The 19,647-nt window shown below is 58.3% G+C and overlaps 1 protein-coding gene across 1 annotated transcript; it reads left to right on the forward strand.

The window, feature by feature from the left end:
- Positions 1-795: 795 nt before the first annotated feature.
- Positions 796-5,935, forward strand: NR4A2 (nuclear receptor subfamily 4 group A member 2). The gene is made up of 7 exons (XM_021545685.3): positions 796-888; positions 1,020-1,885; positions 2,714-2,843; positions 2,926-3,089; positions 3,504-3,706; positions 4,089-4,267; positions 4,346-5,935. The coding sequence occupies exons 2-7, from the start codon at positions 1,022-1,024 to the stop codon at positions 4,600-4,602; spliced, it is 1,797 nt and encodes a 598-aa protein (XP_021401360.1). The 5' UTR covers positions 796-888; positions 1,020-1,021; the 3' UTR covers positions 4,603-5,935.
- Positions 5,936-19,647: the final 13,712 nt, after the last annotated feature.

A 19,647-nucleotide genomic window follows, 5' to 3' on the forward strand; every position in this document is an offset into this window, starting at 1 on the left:
CGCGCTCAGCTGACTCCGTTTGTCTGTCGGTCCCCGCTCAGGCGGCTCCGTGTGTCTGTCTGTCCGCGCTCAGGTGACTCCGTTTGTCTGTCTGTCCGCGATCAGGCGGCTCTGTGTATCGGTCCCCGCGCCGGCGGCTCCGTGTGTCTGTCCCTCCACCGGCGCGTCCGTGTGTCAGTTCCCCGCCGGGGCTGCCTGACCGGCGGGTCCATGTGCCTGCTCCCCACCCCAGGTCCGTGTGTCTGTCCCCGCACCAGCCGCCCCTGCTGCCCGATCGGCGGGTCCGTATGTCGGTGTGTCCGTCCACTTGCCGGCCGCTCCGTGTGTTGGTCCGTGTGTCCGTCCGCTCACCGGCCGCTCCGTGTGTCGGTGCGTGCGTCGGTCCGTGTGTCCGTCCGCTCACCGGTCGGTCCGTGTGTCGGTCTGTGTGTCCGTCCACTTGCCGGCGCGTCTGTGTGTCGGCCCGTGTGTCGGTCCGTGTGTCCAGCCGCTCACCGGCCGCTCCGTGTGTCGGTCCGTGTGTCCGGCCGCTCCGTGTGTCGGTCCGTGTGTCAGTCCGTGTGTCGGTCCGTGTGTCCGGCCGCTCCGTGTGTTGGTCCGTGTGTCGGTCCGTGTGTCCAGCCGCTCACCTGTCGGTCCGTGTGTCGGTCCGTGTGTCGGTCCGTGTGTCGGTCCGTGTGTCGGTCCGTGTGTCGCTCCGTGTGTCGGTCCGTGTGTCGGTCCGTGTGTCCGGCCGCTCACCGGCCGCTCCGTGTGTCTCTCGCAGCCGTCGCGCCGGGCAGGCTGGAGCCGCCGCCGCGCTCTGACCCCGCGGACTCCTCGCTCCCCGCCGCGCTCCGACGCTGTCCGCCCTCGGCTGCCCCGAAAACGCCGCTCCCTCGGCTGAAGGTTGGTGCTGCTCCGTCCCCGCGGCTCCGCGGCCCCGGCGGGGCCGGGGGTCCCGGCGCTCGGCCCGCGGCCGCCGGTGCCCGGCGCGGGGCGGCGCGGGCCGAGCCGACCTGCCGCTGTTTCGTTCGCAGCCATGCCCTGCGTCCAGGCTCAGTATGGGTCCTCGCCTCAAGGAGCCAGCCCGGCCTCCCAGAGCTACAGCTACCACTCCTCGGGAGAGTACAGCTCCGATTTCCTAACTCCGGAGTTCGTCAAGTTTAGCATGGACCTCACCAACACCGAAATCACCGCCACCACTTCTCTCCCCAGCTTCAGTACCTTTATGGACAACTACAACACGAGCTACGACGTGAAGCCCCCCTGCTTGTACCAAATGCCCCTGTCCGGACAGCAGTCCTCCATTAAGGTGGAAGACATTCAGATGCACGGCTACCAGCAGCACGGCCACCTGCCCCCGCAGTCCGAGGAGATGATGTCCCACTCGGGCTCCGTCTACTACAAGCCCTCGTCGCCCCCGACCCCCTCCACGCCCGGCTTCCAGGTGCAGCACGGCCCCGTGTGGGACGACCCCGGCTCCCTGCACAACTTCCACCCCAACTACGTGGCCACCACGCACATGCTGGAGCAGCGCAAAACGCCCGTGTCCCGCCTGTCGCTGTTCTCCTTCAAGCAGTCTCCGCCCGGCACGCCCGTGTCCAGCTGCCAGATGCGCTTCGACGGCGCCCTGCACGTGCCCATGGGCGCCGAGCCGGCCGGGCCGCACCACGGCGTGGACGGGCAGCCCTTCGCCGTGCCCGGCGCCATCCGCAAGCAGCCCTCCATGGCCTTCCCGGGGCTGCCGCTGGGCCACGCGCCGCAGCTGCTGGACAGCCAGGCGCCCTCGCCGCCGTCCCGCGGCTCCCCGTCCAACGAGGGGCTGTGCGCCGTGTGCGGCGACAACGCGGCCTGCCAGCACTACGGCGTGCGCACCTGCGAGGGCTGCAAGGGCTTCTTCAAGGTGAGCGGGGCCCGGCGGCCGCGGGGCCCGGGCGGGGCGGCGGCGGCGGGGCCCGCGGAGGCGGCGGGGGAGCCGGGATGGAAATCGGGTAGGACAGAGAACCGCGTCTGAGCTAACCATGTGGAACGGAATTCCCCGCGGTAAAATTAAGTGATCTCTTTATTTCGCCATCCTGATTGAATAATCTTATCATTTTAAATAGAGGAGGTCTCCAAGGAATGTAAATAATATGAATGCCCACGGATTTGTATTTACCGAGCGTCTCTTTCCCTCCTCTTGGCATATAAAACGCGGCTAGGAGCTGCGAGGTTAGCTTGGATGTTAACGCTGTCAATTTTCTCCTGTTAAATGCCCTGGGAAAAAAAAAAAAAAAAGAAAAAAAAAAAAGAAAGGAAAGGGGGGGGGGGAAGAAGGAAAAGGAAATAAAAGGGAAAAAAAGGGAAACTAAATAAAGGCGGAAAGGAAATAAAAATAAAGAGGGAAAAAGGGAAAGGAAATCAAGAAATAAAAATAAATCTTAAAAGGCAGAAGAAGGAAAGAGAATAATAGAAAGGAAAAAATTAAAAGGGAGAAGAGAAGAAAGGCGAAAAAGAGGAAGGGATATAAAGGTAAAAAAGAGGAGACGTGAAGGTAAAAAAAGGAAAATAAGATAAGGGGGAAAAATGAAAGCGAGAGCAGAAAATGAAGGGGAACGGGAAGAAAAACAAAGCGGGAAAACGGAAAAGAAGATGAAGGGGCGGAAGGGAAACAGGAAAGCAGGGGGAGAGGGAGGTGCGGGAGCTGCAGGCAGGGCGGGCGGCGCTGAGCCGCTGCCCGGCCGGCCCGCAGCGCACGGTGCAGAAGAACGCCAAGTACGTGTGCCTGGCCAACAAGAACTGCCCGGTGGACAAGCGCCGCCGCAACCGCTGCCAGTACTGCCGCTTCCAGAAGTGCCTGGCCGTCGGCATGGTCAAGGAGGGTGAGTGTCCGTGTGGCCGGTGCCCGGTGTCCGCGCGTCCGTGCCCGCGGGGCCGGCGCCGCCTGACCCCCGTCTCTTGCAGTGGTGCGCACAGACAGCCTAAAAGGCCGGCGGGGCCGCTTGCCGTCCAAACCGAAGAGCCCCCAGGAGCCTTCTCCCCCCTCTCCCCCGGTGAGTCTGATCAGTGCGCTGGTGAGAGCCCATGTCGACTCCAACCCGGCTATGACCAGCCTGGACTATTCCCGGGTAAGCGGCACCGAGCTCGCGGAGGGACCCCGCCGCCGCCGCCGGGGAGGGGGAGCCGCCGGCCCCGCGGCCGCCGCGGGGGGACACCGGGGCTCGGCTCGGCGCCGCCGGGACCGGGGGCTCGGCTCGGCGCCGCCGGGACCGGGGGCTCGGCTCGGCGCCGCCGGGACCGGGGGCTCGGCTCGGCCCCGCCGGCGCCGCCCCGGGATCGGGCCCCCCGCGCACGGAGAGCGGCGGCCTCGGAGCGCCGTTCCTAATCGAATTAATTGCCCCGGAACATCTAATTTCCTCACCGGTCAGAGAGAGCTTTAATTGTTATCCCAGCCCGCTCCCCGGCCAGGGACGGGGTGAGCAATTTCACGGGTTATAGACTTTAGAGAACCTCATTAAGCGCTTTTTAAAATGAATTTCCAGTTCCAGGCTAACCCCGACTACCAGCTGAGCGGTGACGACACCCAGCACATCCAGCAGTTCTACGATCTCCTGACCGGCTCCATGGAGATCATCCGCGGGTGGGCGGAAAAAATCCCCGGCTTCACCGACCTCCCCAAGACGGACCAGGACCTGCTCTTCGAGTCCGCCTTCCTGGAGCTGTTCGTGCTGCGCCTGGCGTACAGGTGAGCGGGGCAGGGAGGAGAGCCTTTCAAGGTCCACTGCTCTGCATTTTATTAACTCCTCGGTAATTAGGTGCCTCTTAAATCCTTCAGTTATTGCTCCTCAAGTAATTAGTTGTTTAGATTTTTCTCCCCCATCATCTCCTTTCTTATTATTTTTTATTTCTTTCCTGGTCTCGTTCTTTTTTCTCTTTCATTTCCTCTCCTCTCTTACCTTTCTCTCCCTCTCTGTCTTTCTTGCTTTCTTCCTTTCGCTCAATCTCTCTTTCTTTATTCTCATATTTTATCTTTTTCTTTCCTTTGCTCTGCTTTCTCTTCCTATCTAATTTTCCTCCCTCTCTCATTCATCCATCAGTTCATTCCGGGGTTGTCCCCTTCCTTCCAGGTCCAACCCCGTGGAGGGGAAGCTGATCTTCTGCAACGGGGTGGTCCTGCACCGGTTGCAGTGCATCCGTGGCTTTGGGGAGTGGATCGATTCCATCGTGGAGTTTTCCTCCAACTTGCAAAACATGAACATCGACATCTCTGCCTTCTCCTGCATCGCCGCCCTGGCCATGGTGACAGGTCAGTGTCCCCCTCCTGCTCCCCCGCCCGCCCTGCTGCGCGCCAGACCCGTAAGGTCCCGCTCCCTTCTCCTTGCAGAGAGGCACGGGCTCAAGGAACCCAAGCGGGTGGAAGAGCTTCAGAACAAGATCGTAAATTGTCTCAAAGACCACGTGACTTTCAATAACGGGGGGCTGAATCGCCCCAACTATTTGTCCAAACTCTTGGGGAAGCTCCCCGAACTCCGCACGCTTTGCACGCAGGGCCTGCAGCGCATTTTCTACCTGAAACTGGAGGATTTGGTGCCACCGCCAGCAATAATCGACAAACTTTTCCTGGACACTTTACCTTTCTAAGACTCTTCCCCGCACCTCCCGCTGACCCGAGGAGAAGCTCCAGCTGCCTGAAGGGGAGCTGGTCTGGGCCCAGAGCAGCACCCCTGGGTGCCAGCTCCCACCCAGCCAGCGCTGCGGGCTCCTGCAGCAGAGCGCGATGGGCATTTCGGCTCTGGGGCATCACGGACGCGGCTCACGGACCACACAGACACCATGGTATCAGCTTTTTATTCTCGGCTTCTAAGTGAATTTGTTATTCAGGACTTCTGGTGCGAGAGACAAGCCAGCCTGGCTCAGGCGGCAAAGCGAGCCTTGAGGCGACCCACGAGTCTCCCCCTCCTAAAGACTAAAGTTTTCTGCTGTAAGAGAAAGCTGTAATATACCCAAACCCCAAACGCTGCGTGGGTGGCGTGCCATTAATGAAGGCGAAGGCTTGTACATTTATCAGATGCAGTTTGGCTTTTTAAAACAAAAAAAAAAAAAAAAAAGAAAATCTTCTGTGCCTATTTATGATGAAACATGGAAAATAATTCTAAAAAAAATTATAAAAAATAAAAGCTCAATGTGTTTGGGAAAAATAATTTAAAAAAAAAGGAGAATCAAAAAAAAAAAAAAAAAAAAAGAAAATCCAATCTGTCCATACCAGGGAAGCATGACGATTCCAGGGTGACAATGTTATAGGCACTTGCTATTTCAGTAATGTCTATATTCTATAAATAGTATTTCAGACACTATGTAGTCTGGTAGCTTTTATAAAGACTGGTAGTTATCTAAGCTTCAAACATTTTCTCAATTGTAAAATAGGTGGGCACAAGTGTTACCCCCCGGAATCCCCCCCAAAGGGACACATAGTGTTTGTAAACACCGCCCGACACCCCTTGTTTGTAAGTGTTGTATGTACTGTTGATGTTGATTAAAGAAGAAGTTTATATCTTGATTATTTTGTTGTCTAAAGCTAAACAGATCTTGCATGCAGCAGCTTTTGACTGTTTCCAGAGTGCTTATACTATACATAACTCCCTGGAAATTACTGAGCACTTTGAATTCTTGGTTTGTTTTGTTCCATTTGTTTTTTTATGTCTAAAAATTGTCGGTTAATATATTATTTTATGTTCGAGTAATATTTTTAATATTGCCATATTCTGTAGTATTTTTCTCTGTATACCCCGGTATGGCACACGGGAAAGTCGCTGCCTTTTTTTAATATGGTGTACGACAGTTAGAAACGCGGATTATTATTATTATAATTATTATTATTATTATTATTATTATTATTATTTTTTCTCCCGAGAACTCTTTCTTTGAGAAAGACAATTTTAATGTTTACAACAATAAAACATGTAAACGAATCGAATTTCGTCTCCTTTCTGCCGAAGTGCGAAGCTGCTCCGCCAGCCCCCGCCGCACCCAGGGGACAAAAGCCTCTGCCCGTGCGGCGATCCCGGAGCGGCGCTGCCCGCGGCCGCTGCCGTTCGGTGCCGCCGGCTCCGCGGGAGGAAGAGGAGGAAGAGCCGCGGCTCGGAGGTTGGTCCGTCCCCGCTTGCAGCGCGCTCGGTCCCCGCCGCTCCGGACCGCGCGTCCCGGCCCTCCTCCCTCGCCCGTCCCCCGCGCCGGCGTTCGCCCGGGCGCGTCCCTTCCCCGGGGGCCGATTCCTCCGGAAAACGCCTTTAACGGAGCCGCTTTATCCCCAAACCCGCGGCGGCGGAGGGGCTCGGGGGGCAGCGGGAGCACAGCGGGTGCGGGCAGCGGGCAGCGCTGCCCCCAAAGCCCCGCGCCGCTCGGAGCCCCGGGGTAGCGACACCGCGCTCGGGGCACCGGCACCGCTACCGGGTTACCGACATCGGCACCGACACCGGGGCACCGGCACCGCGCTCGGGCACCGGCACCGCGCCCGGAGCCCCGCGGGCGCCGGGCCCGGGATGCGCTCGCGGGGGTTCCGCGCGTGTCGCGGGAGGAGGAACCCAAACTCCGCTGGTTCGTTCCGGAGGGACGGAACTTCGGCCTCTCGCCTCGGGAGCCAATAGAACGCCCGTGGGAGGGTGGGAGAGGCACGCCCGGGATCGCTTTTCCTCCTCTGTTCCACGCGTCCCGCGCTGCCCACGGACACGGGTGAGGGGCAGGCTCTCCCCGCAGCTGGCGGGGAGCGTCCCGGGGCTGTCCCTGTCCCGGTGCCGCATCCCCATCCCAATGCCGCATCCCCGACCCGGTGCGGCATCCCCGTCCCGGTGCTGCATCCCCCTCCCGGTGCCGCATCCCCGTCCCGGTGCGGCATCCCACCCGGGGTGCCGGGGATCTGCGATCCGCGGCTCTGCAGCCCCCGGTGCGGGCGAGCCCCGAGAACCCGGCTTGCCGGGAAGGGGCTTTGCGGCTCGCTCAGGCGAAAAATCCCGAGAATAAAGAGTTGTAAGAAGGAATAAAAGTCGGTGCCGCGGCAGGCGGGTGCTGGGGGCGCGCAGGGAGCGGGGCTGGGGCAGAGGCGGGTGCTGCCTAATTCATCCTGAGCCTGGCATCGCCACGGGCACGGGCTGAGTAGTTGTGGCTTTAACCGAAACATTGCACCTGGAATACAGGTATACCCTAAATATGTAGAGAGAATACAGACATTCCTTAAATATGTGCGAATAAACATGGAAGTGTACATGCCTGTGCTATAGAAGGGGTTTGAAATACAAAAGAAAGACAGAAACCTGTTTATAGAAATAATTTAACAACTCGATCCTCCTCTAAATATCCCCCAGCTGCTCCCAATTCCTCCCAGAACTCAGCTGCTTCCACCACTTCAATCAGCGCCCTTTGCAGTAACTTTTCCAACAGCTTTAACCCTCTGCACCTGGGGAAAGCAGAATTTATCCTTCCCGGGCGGCCGTTTCACACCTGCCTCGGCTTTTCCCCCGCAGTTCCCCCGCCGCGCTCTGCGGGCTCTGGCGAGGCAGGAAAGCGAGGAGGAAATGCTGGGCGCTGTGTAGAGACCTTGGGAAAAGCGTTCAGCTCCAGGCGGAGTACGGAGCTGAAGGGATGATTTTTAACTGGTGGTATCAATGGGAGGATTTATTAAAAGGTTTCACTTCTCCGGGCTTGCAATATTCCAGATCAATAGCTATCTTAATTATTCTAGCTCTGTGCTGCTGCTGGAATTTGTTACCGCTCGTGTGAGGAGCAGCCAGACCCATCCTGGTTTGCTCCCTCGGAATTCCAGGCTTTGTCATTCCTAACCAACCCACTGGGCTGATTTGGACCCAACTTTGTGTTTTGCTCGCACAGTTGCACGGTTTTCTGTGGAGTTACTCCCCTGGTACACCGAGGTGCAAGGCTGGAGCGCGCTTGCTTTGTCTGGAGGTCGCACTGGCGTTGCCAGAGAAGCCCCGGCACGGGAGGGTCGCTGCTCCTCTCCGGAGCTGGGCACCCTCCTCCTCCCGCCGTGGGTGGCTGAGGAGTTACACCGAGGCACGGTTTCCCCAAAACCGCCGAGATTTCCAAAGCTCACAAAGGAACGGCGGCGGGGTTCAGGCCAGGTGTCGGCTGCTCACCCTGCCCGCCGCGTTCCACTGGTGACATTTGAATTTCAGCCGCGTTTTTCGGAGGGTCTGGGCGATGTGGTGATGGCCCGGGCGTGCTGGGCTCCGAGTGCCGCCGAACCGGGCTGACAGAGCGCCCCGCTGGTGCCTCGGGGACGAGGAGGTGCCGTGCTGCTCCTGCAGAGGAAAGCGGAGCGCCGCTGCTTTGGGAATGAACCGGCACACTCGCTTTCGGTCCTTGCCTAATTATCCCCATCTGTGTCACGGGCACCGCGAGCAGCCGGCAGGAATTCACCTCCGGGGTGCTCCGAGCTGGGAAATTGGTGTTTTATGCGATTTTACCCTCCTGGCTTTTCTTTAGTGGGAGAAATCCCCGGACCGGCTGCACGCAGAAGGCACCTTGGATGCACCTGTAGCTGATTTTTTATGTATAAATAAACCCTGTGCTGCATAATCTGCACTTGCTGAAGCGTTAGCCCTGAGTAACCTCTGCAGCTGGGGATGGTGCAGAGGGAGATGTTGGTATTCATGAATGTTTTGACATATTTGACATTTCCTATGTGGTGTGCTTTCTCTCTTTTCCCGATTTCCTCCCGCCTCTGCTCCCCTGGTTTAGCAGTGAAGAGTTTCCTTCTCTGCTGCTGTGGCACAGCGTAGAGAAGCTCGAGCTTTGTGGGTTTGTTTGTTTAATTTATCTTATTTCAAAGTACGTGTCTATCAGAGCAGTGGCACTGCTGCATTTTGAAGGGACTGTTGCATGTTTTTGGGGTGCAGGGTGGCCAGGAGAGCTGCTTTGGATGGACCAGGTGATTTGTGCCTCCTCCAGGGCAGCCTGTCCGGCCCGCAGCTCCCGGGGGAGCTGGAGCACCGCTGAGCATCCCGAGGGAGCTGGAGCACCGCTTAGCATCCCCCAGGAGCTGTTTGGTGGGGTGGGACACGAGCAGGCAGCGCTGCAGGAGCCAGGGAGGAGGTCTGGGCTGGCTCCTGCTCTTTGCTGTGCCAGGGAAGGTGCCAGGATGAGGGACTCGGGGGGAATCTGCCTCTGGAGCAGTGCAAGCAGCACATGCCATTGACCAGGCCTCCTGTCTACTCGGAGAACTTCGAGTTCTTATTCCAATCTTTAAAATTCTCTGTGAAAAACCAAATCTCATTTGGAACTTGGGGACCGCCACTGGGATGAGAATTTCTGCAGTAAAACTGGTGTTTTGGTCACTTCAGCCTTTCCTGCCCAGCTCCTCGTTTCCAGCTGAGCTCCTTGGGCGAGGTGGAGCAGTTTAGCTCGGGTGGATGCTGAGTGGTGTTTGCCCAGGTTTTGTGTGTGGACACTCAGCTTTCTGTGTGCCCCCTCGGGGGCTGGAGCCTGGAGCCCCTGCGCAGCTGTGGAGGGCACTGGGGTGGTTTTTGGCAGGCCCTGGGTGTTGCTGTGTGTGCTGGTGCTCTGCTGAATGAATGGCTTCAACAGCACGGCTCTGCCCTGCAGCACTGCCAAACCCAGATTTCCTGCTTGTCGTGAGCCTTACCGAAGGCACAGGAGCTCGCGTGTGTTAACAAACACCAAATAGCATTCCTTACCTCCTTTTTCTTGACTAATTTGATTTTTGCTACAAAGAAAACCCCAAAACTTTAATTATTATTTCATGTTAACATTCCATACAAATGCCACAGTGAGCTGCAGCACCCCAGCCAGAGCTGCTGTGCCACGGGGATGAAGCAAACAGCAAAAAGTCTTTTCTGCCTGGTCCCACCCCGCAGGGCAGCTGGTGGAGGGCAGGGCCGGGCTGTGGGTGGCCAGTGCTGGCCCTGGTGACACTCTGTGGGTTTGGGGGACAGGCAGGCCCTGCCCCAGCCCCGCAGAGAGACAAAGGGGCACAAGGAGCTCAGGGGTTGAGCCTGAGCTGGCACTGCCAGCCCCTCTGGAAGTGTCCTGGCTCTGGGGAGGGACTGTCCCGGGGCTGGGGTCAAGGTGGGAGCCCAGCCGGGGGCACAGGGGTGGCTTTGCTGCTGCCAGCTGCACTCCGTGCTGCCTCGGCAGGGATGCTGCACCCCAACAGCCCGGGCCAGAGCCCCCCGTGCCCAGGGTGACTCCCCGAGGTGCAGGGGCAGGGGACACTGCTCTGCTCGGGGCTCTGCAGGTGTGGGGGCACAGCCCTGCCCTCCTGAGCACGGACCCAGCGTTCCTGCAGGATTCCCTGCCAGCCTGGCTCTGCCCGCCCTGCCCTGGCACGGCCCCGGCTGCCAGCCCCTGCCAGCCTGCAGAGCCTGCCCCAGGCTGGACGGGCTCAGGCCGGGCTGGGCAGGGCTCGGAGCGAGCCGGGATGCTGGAATTGGGGTCGGGTCCCTTCCAACCCTGGCCACCCTGGGGCTGGGTGGCTCTGTGGGGCTCCAAGCCCTTCCTGCAGGAGCTGGGTCAGGGTCGTGTGCCGGGTGAGCATCCCGGGCAGCCACTTCGGGAATTTGGGATCCCAGCTGAGCCCGTTCTGCCTGGCTGCTGTCAGAAAGGCTGGCACGGGGTTTTGAGTACAGCAGGAACCCGGGGCTCCTGCCTCAGGCCCTCTGAGCTTTGTCTCTGCAGTGGGGCAGGCTCAGGACTCCATTTCAGAGCTCAGCCTTTCCCTGGAGCTGCCATGGAGGGACTCTTCTTGCACGCTTTTTCCTCTTTTCTGTAAAATTGGGCATTTCCCTGGGCATGGCTGAAGAGCGTGGATGTGATTTTTGAGTGATGTGACTTCCAGTGTCCGGTGAGGAATTTTGCAGCCATAGGTGTGTGAGTGTGTGGCATCAACAAACTGCTGAAACTCGGGGCTGCTCAGCGCAGCATCACAACGTTTTATATAAATATTTATAAACTGTGAATGATGGAGGGCCCCAAAGAACAGCACCCCGAGTTCATACATCCATAATATTTATGTCATGAATAATCTCCTGTGTAACAGAGCACAAAGAAGGACAACAAACCACATGACAACAAACCACACCTGGGCCTATTACAAATTAATTTCAAGTCACATCTTTGTCTTTTCCTCCTAAAAACCTGTGTAAAAATGATTCTTTGTGCTAATTCCTGAGGATGGAAGTTACAGAATGGAGAGAATTGTTACATTTTTATTTCATTACATTTCCTGACATGAACAAATACAGTTCATGTGTTCACAATGCTTTCCTCACCTCTAAGTGAGCACCAGGGCCACGATGAGAAATGCATATTCCATAAAATAGGTTTGGGTTAGAGTTGCATTTTTAACAGATTTGCAAGCAAAATATGACTTAATGACAAAGTTACCAGGAGAAAGCCCCTGCTGTTAGTGAGGCAGTGCTAAAATGAGCTCCAGACCTCTCTCTGTGCCTTTGGAGAGGTCTCGGGGAGGAAGCTGCAGGGTCAGTGGAGCAGGGCCGGGCAGGACCCTTGGCACGGTGATCCCAGGGGTGCCCGTGCCACGGGAAGCTGCAGAGGTTCATTTCTGTGGGACCAGAGGCTGAGCAGGCCCGGGACACTGCCACGTGTCTGTGCTGGGCTCCGTGCATCCAGCAGGGAACCCTGGCTCCGTGCATCCAGCAGGGAACCCTGGCTCCGTGCATCCAGCAGGGAACCCTGGCTCCGTGCTCCCAGCAAGGAGCCCTGGCTCCATGTATCCAGCAAGGAACCCTGGCTCCGTGCATCCAGCAAGGAACCCTGGCTCCGTGCTCCCAGCAAGGAACCCTGGCTCCATGTATCCAGCAGGGAACCCTGGCTCCATGCATCCAGCAAGGAACCCTGGCTCCGTGAATCCAGCAGGGAACCCTGGCTCCGTGCTCCCAGCAGGGAACCCTGGCTCCGTGCTCCCAGCAGGGAACCCTGGCTCCGTGCTCCCAGCAGGGAACCCTGGCTCCGTGCATCCAGCAGGGAACCCTGGCTCCGTGCTCCCAGCAAGGAGCCCTGGCTCCATGTATCCAGCAAGGAACCCTGGCTCCGTGCATCCAGCAAGGAACCCTGGCTCCGTGCTCCCAGCAAGGAACCCTGGCTCCATGTATCCAGCAGGGAACCCTGGCTCCGTGTATCCAGCCCCTGCTCCTCCCAAGTTTGTTAATGATATTTCCCAGGGATCACTACTGTGGAGATATTCCTCCAGGGAGAGGGAAAAATGAACCAGGGGTTGCTTCTTTTGGTGCAGAAGATGCCGAGCCACTGCAGCCCGAGCTCCGGGATGGATTACAGCCCAGAACTGGGAACGTGCTGGAAGTTCTGAGTGTCCCAGCAAAGCCTCTCTGAGAGAGGGACCCAGAAGGGGCAGGCTGGGGGCACTGCCCAGCTGCGAGTCCTTTGCTGCCACACTGCTCCTGCCAGCCCGGGTGAGTGCCACCCTGCTGATCCTGATCCCTGATCCCAGCCCGGGTGAGTGCCACCCTGCTGATCCTGATCCCTGATCCCAGCCCGGGTGAGTGCCACCCTGCTGATCCTGATCCCTGATCCCAGCCCGGGTGAGTGCCACCCTGCTGGGATGGCACTGGGGTGACCCACGGGCTGCCCCCTGCCTGGCTGTGGGGCTCACTCTGTGCTGGGCACCGAGGCCTGGGTGCAGGGTGAGGAGCCTGGGAGCTCAGGGAGCGGGGCTGGAGCTGCCCTGGGCACCTACAGCCCTGGCGGGCATCCCGGCCCCTTGGCCAGTGCCCCCTGCCCACCCACAGCCCTGGCGGGCATCCCGGCCCCTTGGCCAGTGCCCCCTGCCCACCCACAGCCCTGGCGGGCATCCCGGCCCCTTGGCCAGTGCCCCCTGCCCACCCACAGCCCTGGTGGGCATCCCGGCCCCTTGGCCAGTGCCCCCTGCCCACCCACAGCCCTGGTGGGCATCCCGGCCCCTTGGCCAGTGCCCACCGTGTCCCTGCCGTGGCCAGGAGGGTGGCAGGGGGCTCTGTGGGCCGGGCTGCAGTGCTGCGGGAGGATGATGCTGGGGAGGAAGGAGCGTGCTGCCCGCGGCCGGGCGGTGCCCGGGAGGGGCCGGGAGCCCCGGCAGCCGTGCCCGGGAGGAGCCCCGGTGAGCTGCAGCGTGCGGCTCCCTCCGGAGCCCGGCTGTGCCTCGGCGGGGCTCGCAGAGCCGCAGCCCGTTCCGAGGGTGCCAGCCCGTTCCGAGGGTGCCAGCCGGAGCTGCTGAGGCCGCCTGTCCTGCCCAGGCTGCCCTGCCCTGCCCTCGGGCGCAGCTCCGGGCAGGATGGCACTTTCCCTGGCAGGAGCGGCTCCAGGACGAGTCGGGTTGGGCAGAGGCGGCAGAAAAGGAAAATATCCCAAATAAGCCCCGGTCCCGTCCCTCCTGCAGGGACAGAGCAGCGCCTGCTGTGCTGCCCAAAGCCTTTTCTCCAGAGGGATGCGGGGGGAAAATGCCTTTTCTGTGACTTACCGAGTTTTGTTTCCTGGCTTTAATCGAGTGGCTTAACGCTTGGATAAGGGGAATGCTCTCCCTTCAATTGTCGGGGTTTTAATTTTAGTTTCCCCTGCCATGGCAGGAGTTAGTCTCACGTGTCAGAGGCTGTTTCCACAATTATGGTTTGCCTAATGGTCCTTTTGTTGTAATTCATAGGCTAATAGAAGTCAGAGATGGAAAAGACCTGTTAGATTATGGAGTCAATGCCCTGCAAATGCAGGATATAATCTCCAGGATAGAGGATGTATCGGGTATTATTAAAGAGATTTTACACTTGATCTTAGCTAAATTATGGTTAGGAGTCATTGGATTCCTGAATGGTGGAATAACAATGGATTAATTTCGGGTGTTGGGAGAGCACATCTGTATTTAAGTTTACCATGTGGCACTTCTCTGCCTCGCCTCTAGATGTACCTGACTTCCAAAGGGGAAAGAAGAGATTCCAACCAGACAGTGGTGTGGGGGAGAAATAAAATATCTCCCAAAAAAGCCCTTAAACTTTTCTGAGTTAGAGCAGTGCAAAAAAATCAACTTTTTAGGGAAAATAAAGCTGTAGAAGGAGAAAATCCTCAGCAACATAAGTGTCAGCAGTAAATGTTTATGGAACCTAGCTGCTTTGGCTTTGGGGCCGAGCTGGATTTGGGCACAAGTGAACTCAAAATGTTAAAGAAGACGATTAAAATCCAAAATCCCAAAACACACCAAAAAAAGCAGAGCCCAGCCCCAAGGACTTCACCTGGAGGGGCTCAGTGGGGTGTGAGAGCAGGGATGGAAGGGATGGAGGGGACGGAGGGGACGTGCCAGCCTGGGGGCCCTGCAGGGAGCTCTGCCTGCTGCTCCAGGGCTTTGGGATGGGGAAATTCCTGAGCTGCTGCTGCTCCATGGACCCCCAGGATGGTTTGGGCTGGAAGGAACCCCAGGCCCCACCCAGTACCATGGCAGGGACACCTCCCCTGTCCCAGCTGCTCCAGCCTGGCCTGGGCACTGCCAGGGATCCAGGGGCATCCATGGAATCACCTGTGCCAGGCCTGCCCACCCTCCCAGCCAGGAATTCTCAATTCCCAATCTCCCAGCTGTCCCTGCCCCCTGGCAGTGGGAGCCATTCCCTGGCTCCTGTCCCTCCATCCCTTGTCCTCAGTCCCTCTCCAGCTCTCCTGGAGCCCTTCAGGCCCTGCCAGGGGCTCTGAGCTCTGCCTGGATCCTTCCCTTCTCCAGGGGAACATTCCCGGGGCTCTGAGCTCTGCCTGGATCCTTCCCTTCTCCAGGGGAACATTCCCGGGGCTCTGAGCTCTGCCTGGATCCTTCTCTTCTCCAGGGGAACATTCCCGGGGCTCTGAGCTCTGCCTGGATCCTTCCCTTCTCCAGGGGAACATTCCCGGGGCTCTGAGCTCTGCCTGGATCCTTCCCTTCTCCAGGGGAACATTCCCGGGGCTCTGAGCTCTGCCTGGATCCTTCCCTTCTCCAGGGCAACATTCCCAGCTCTCCCAGCCTGGCTCCAGCCCTGGAGCAGCTCTGTGGCTCCTCTGGGCTCTCTCCAACAGGTACATTTTTTATTTTTGATTCAATTTCCGCCTGGCTGTTTAGAAGGACCGGCAGGGTTCCTGTGCAGGTGGCCCTGCCCTGCCTGCTCCTGCTGTGTCCATCAGCCCTTCCCTCCCCTCCGTGGGTGCTGAGGGGTTTGGATAAGGCTGGGGGTGTGAGGGACCCCCCCATGGGGCCTGAGCCCATCAGCTCTGGCTGCTCTCGCTGTTGGAGGAGGCCTGGAGAAGGGATCCTTGTTTGAGAGGGGTAAATGAAATACCTTTCCAATGTTCTTTCTGTGAATGTGCAGAACTCGGCGAGTGGGGCTGCTCCAGCAGGAGAGCCCCGGGCAGCACTGGCAGCTCCTCCCTGCTTTGTTCAGGGGATTCATCCCACACTCCGGGAGATGTTTGGGAACAGCAGAGCTGGAGCGGCACCTTGAGTTCCAAGGCTGCAGATGGAGGGGGGCAGGCTTTGTTGGCCTGGCGAGCTGTAATTACAGGATGGGGCAGGTTTCCTCCAGGACAAAGTGCAGTTCCTCAGGTCTGGGAATCTTCTGCTCCTGGAACCTCCTCGCTGGCAGGAAGAGCCAGACCCACCGGGGGCTCCAGCCCTGCCAGCGGGCACCGAGCGGTGCCTGGGGCTGGGCTCCCTTGGAAGGCTCTTTTTGGGGTCTCCTGTCGGATGACGTCAAGTCCGTACGTGGCACAAACCTGACCTCGAGTTATTTTCAGTGCTGCTCTCATCTGCTTTTGCTATAATTAATTCCTTGTGTAACTAATTGCTCCGTAAGGGAGTCTGGCCGCTCTGCCGGCCAAAACAGGCGTCATCAAATACGTGGGAAAAATTGGAACACAAACACGAGCCTCGAAAGGCCGAGCAGCAAGCTCTGGGCTTTTCAGATGGGATTGGAGCAGCAGAAGTTATTGCAGCGATAGTTTTTTGTGCTTTCCGACCTCGTGCATCTCGAAATAGACGCCCGTAACGCGCTAATTACAGCGTTTTTCCTCCCGAGTGTGACTGCAGGAGCCCTGCAGCGCCTTCGGCTGCTGGGGAGCGGCTCTGAGGGTTCTGTTGGGTACCAAGCCCACGCTACAGCTCAAAATGCAACTTCTAAAGCAGCTGCTGGAGCCTTTTCTCCCGAAAGGGAGCAGAGGCACTCGGTGCCCGTGGCCAGGCGTGCCAGGAGGTGCCAGGGTGGCAGGAGGGGATGCTCGGGGGAGCAGGGCTTTGGGGCAGAGGGGCTCCGTGGTCCCTCCCAGCCCAGAGCTCCCCGGGCACACGGAGCCCTCTGCCCCGAGGCGCTCGGAGCTCTCGGGCACAGCCTGGCTCTGTGAAAATGCAAACTTCTCCTCCCCGCTGATCAGCGCGGAAACAGAAGCAGTTTCTGAGGTGTCCACACGATTGAGGCTCCCGTGCGGCTGCTGCTTCCCCGAAGCGCCCGGGTTTGATTTGTTTCCCGGTGCATTATTCGGTGTTTGCCCCGCCGCGGGCACCCCGGGCTGCCGCTTCTCCCCTCCCGGTTCGCGTTCGTGCCGCGGGACGAGGAGAGCGCAGGGAGGGGCAGGGGCCGCTTCAGCCGCCGCGAACGGAGGCTCCGCTGCAGCCCCGGGCAGCCCCCGGGCATCCCCGGGCATCCCCGGGCATCCCTGAGCATCCCCGGGCAGGAGCTGGGATGGGCTGTGTGTCCGTCCTGAGGAGCTGGGATGGGCTGTGTGTCCGTCCTGGGGAGATGCTGGGCTGTGTGTCCGTCCTGAGGAGCTGGGATGGGCTGTGTGTCTGTCCTGGGGAGCTGGGATGGGCTGTGTGTCTGTCCCGGGGAGATGCTGGGCTGTGTGTCTGTCCTGGGGAGATGCTGGGCTGTGTGTCTGTCCTGAGGAGCTGGGATGGGCTGTGTGTCTGTCCTGAGGAGCTGGGATGGGCTGTGTGTCTGTCCCGGGGAGATGCTGGGCTGTGTGTCTGTCCCGGGGCCAATGGGGCCAGCAGGGCCGGGGCACAAAGAACGGACCCCTCTCACCCTCTCCCTCTCACCCTCTCCCTCTCATCCTCTCCCTCTCACCCTCTCACCCTCTCCCTCTCACCCTCTCCCTCTCACCCTCTCCTCTCTCCCTCTCACCCTCTCCCCTCTCCCTCTCTCCCTCTCCCCTCCCTCTCCTTCCTGGCCCAGCCAGCCAGTCTCGCCTCCAGATGCAATTAGCACTCTCTGTTAATGGCCATTGGCCCTCGAGAGTGGCACTCTCAGGGATGCGTGTGAAGCTGCAGGGGGGCGTGGGGACAAAGGACATAACGGGATAAAGGGTGCTGGAATCTCTGGGATCTCAGACACCTGCTCCAGAAGGACAGAGCCTCGTCCTGGAGCTGTTTTTGGAGGGGAAGAGAACAGATTAGGAAGCACTAAGAGCCAGAATTAACATTCTAGCTTGCAGTTTAATTGCGTTTATTAATAGGAATAGGGGATCTTCTTTTTGCTTTTTTTTTTTTTAAATGTAAACTTGAGGCCAAAAATCAGCAAAAAACTTCTAAAAAAAGTTAGCGTTTTCCTCGCACACATACAAGTATTGGGAGTAAAAGGCAGGATGAGTGCTCAGCATAGGATATTTCCAATTTCTCTGTTCCTTGCATATGGAGAGCAGTCAGGGCTGACCAAAAAATTCCCCAGCACACTCCTGCTGCAGGTGCAGCACTGCTCCCCAGCCCTGTGAATATTTGCTGTACTCGTGATGAAAACCCTCCTTTTTTGATGCCATGTGTGAAATCCATGTCTTTTTTTTCACTGTTCATAAACAATTTTGCAGCAGCAGTTGCTGCTCCCTGCAGAAGGCAGAAAAATCTGACTAATGAGAGATTCCAGTTCCAGGTTTCCAAAGGGCAGTTGCTGGAAACATCCATGAGTCAAAAGCAGTTAAATCACGAAAAACGCTCCCGAGGAGTTGAACTTTGGGGCTGAGGAGGCAGGAAAGGCTCTCTGCACAGCCAGGGCTGGGGCACAGGGGCTTGGAGGGGAGATCCCTGTGGAACATTTCCCTGGTGGAGCTGTGGGAGCAGCGAGTTGAAATATTCCTGCACTACTTGGACTAGCAAAGGCATGGCCTGGCCACCTCCTTTATCTCAGCAGGAAAGGACACGAGTTAAAAAATGAGGTTATTTGTTGTTTTTGCGGGGATTTTTTGGTGGTGTTTGTTGTTTTTTTTTTGGGAAGGCCACCTTCCACTACCCCAGGGTGCTCCAGTGTGGCCTTGGGCAGCTCAAGGAGCCAGGGGCAGCTGGCTGGGACCCTGCCTGTGTGTCTGTCCTGCAGGGTTTGAAGCTGGGACCCTGTTTGTGTGTCTGTCCTGCAGGGTTTGAGGCTGGGACCCTGCCTGTGTGTCTGTCCTGCAGGGTTTGAAGCTGGGACCCTGCCTGTGTGTCTGTCCTGCAGGGTTTGAAGCTGAGACTCTGCCTGTGTGTCTGTCCTGCAGGGTTTGAGGCTGGGACCCTGCCTGTGTGTCTGTCCTGCAGGGTTTGAAGCTGAGACTCTGCCTGTGTGTCTGTCCTGCAGGGTTTGAGGCTGGGACCCTGCCTGTGTGTCTGTCCTGCAGGGTGTGAAGCTGGGACCCTGCCTGTGTGTCTGTCCTGCAGGGTTTGAAGGCCAGGGGAGCAGCAGAGCTGCCATTCCCAGAAGGGCCATTCCCTGCTCACTGCCCAGCAGAACCTGGGGACTCATTCCCGGTGCCTGACCGGAGCAGGGGCAGGAGTGCTGCGGCTCCTGGGCCTCTCGGAGCAGATTCTCTGCAGTGACCAGAGGAGCGAAGCGTTAGCCCGTGCCTGGTTCCTCAGGCAGACCTGGGCTGCAGCTTCACACGAGCTGCTCTGCCCGGTTTGACCAAAGTGCCCAGCCAGACCGTGGGGATCCGCTCGGCCTTGGATCCTTAGCCAAACCACGGTGCCCCAGTGCAGCCCTGCAGCTCCACAGAATCCCAGGATGACGGGGCTGGAAGAGAGCTCTGAGACCATCAGTCCAACCCTGACACCTCAGCTAGACCACAGCACCAGTGCCATGGCCAGGCTTTTTAAACACAGCCAGAGGTGGGGATTCCACCACCTCCCTGGGAAGACAATTCAACTGATGTTCCCCCTCGCACAGCCCCTGAATATCAGCCAGCACAGAGGTCCGAGGCTGGGAGGGGAGGAATATCAGGAGATGGCAAAGATTCCCAAAAGAGGCTCTTACCCCAAATATGTTGGTTCAGCTCACTTTATTCTGTGATGTCCATGTGGAGAGTGGGGCAAAAGAGAATAGGAAATGTCAGGGGTCTGTAGAGCCTTTGGACAGGGTGGGCTTCCCTGGCTCTCCCGTTGGGGCAGGAAGGAGAGTCCAGGGTTATCTGATCAGAGTCACAGGGTCCCGGGGAAGGGGAAATAGAGTGCCATGAGCTCACTGTAACACTTTATTATTCTTTCTGTGAAAAATCTTTTCCTAATATCCACCCTGCACCTTCCCTGACGTGGCTGAGGCTGTGTCCTCTGGTTCTGCCAGTGCTGCACCTGTGCAACCTCCCTTCAGGAGTTGTGAGAGCAAAAAGGAAAGTTTGGGGGTTTGGGGGGAGCCTGGTGGGACTGGCTGTGCCCGTGCAGGTGCCAGCCGTGCCCGTGCAGGC

Source organism: Lonchura striata, chromosome 8, assembly GCF_046129695.1.
Source record: "Lonchura striata isolate bLonStr1 chromosome 8, bLonStr1.mat, whole genome shotgun sequence".
NCBI lineage: Eukaryota > Metazoa > Chordata > Aves > Passeriformes > Estrildidae > Lonchura > Lonchura striata.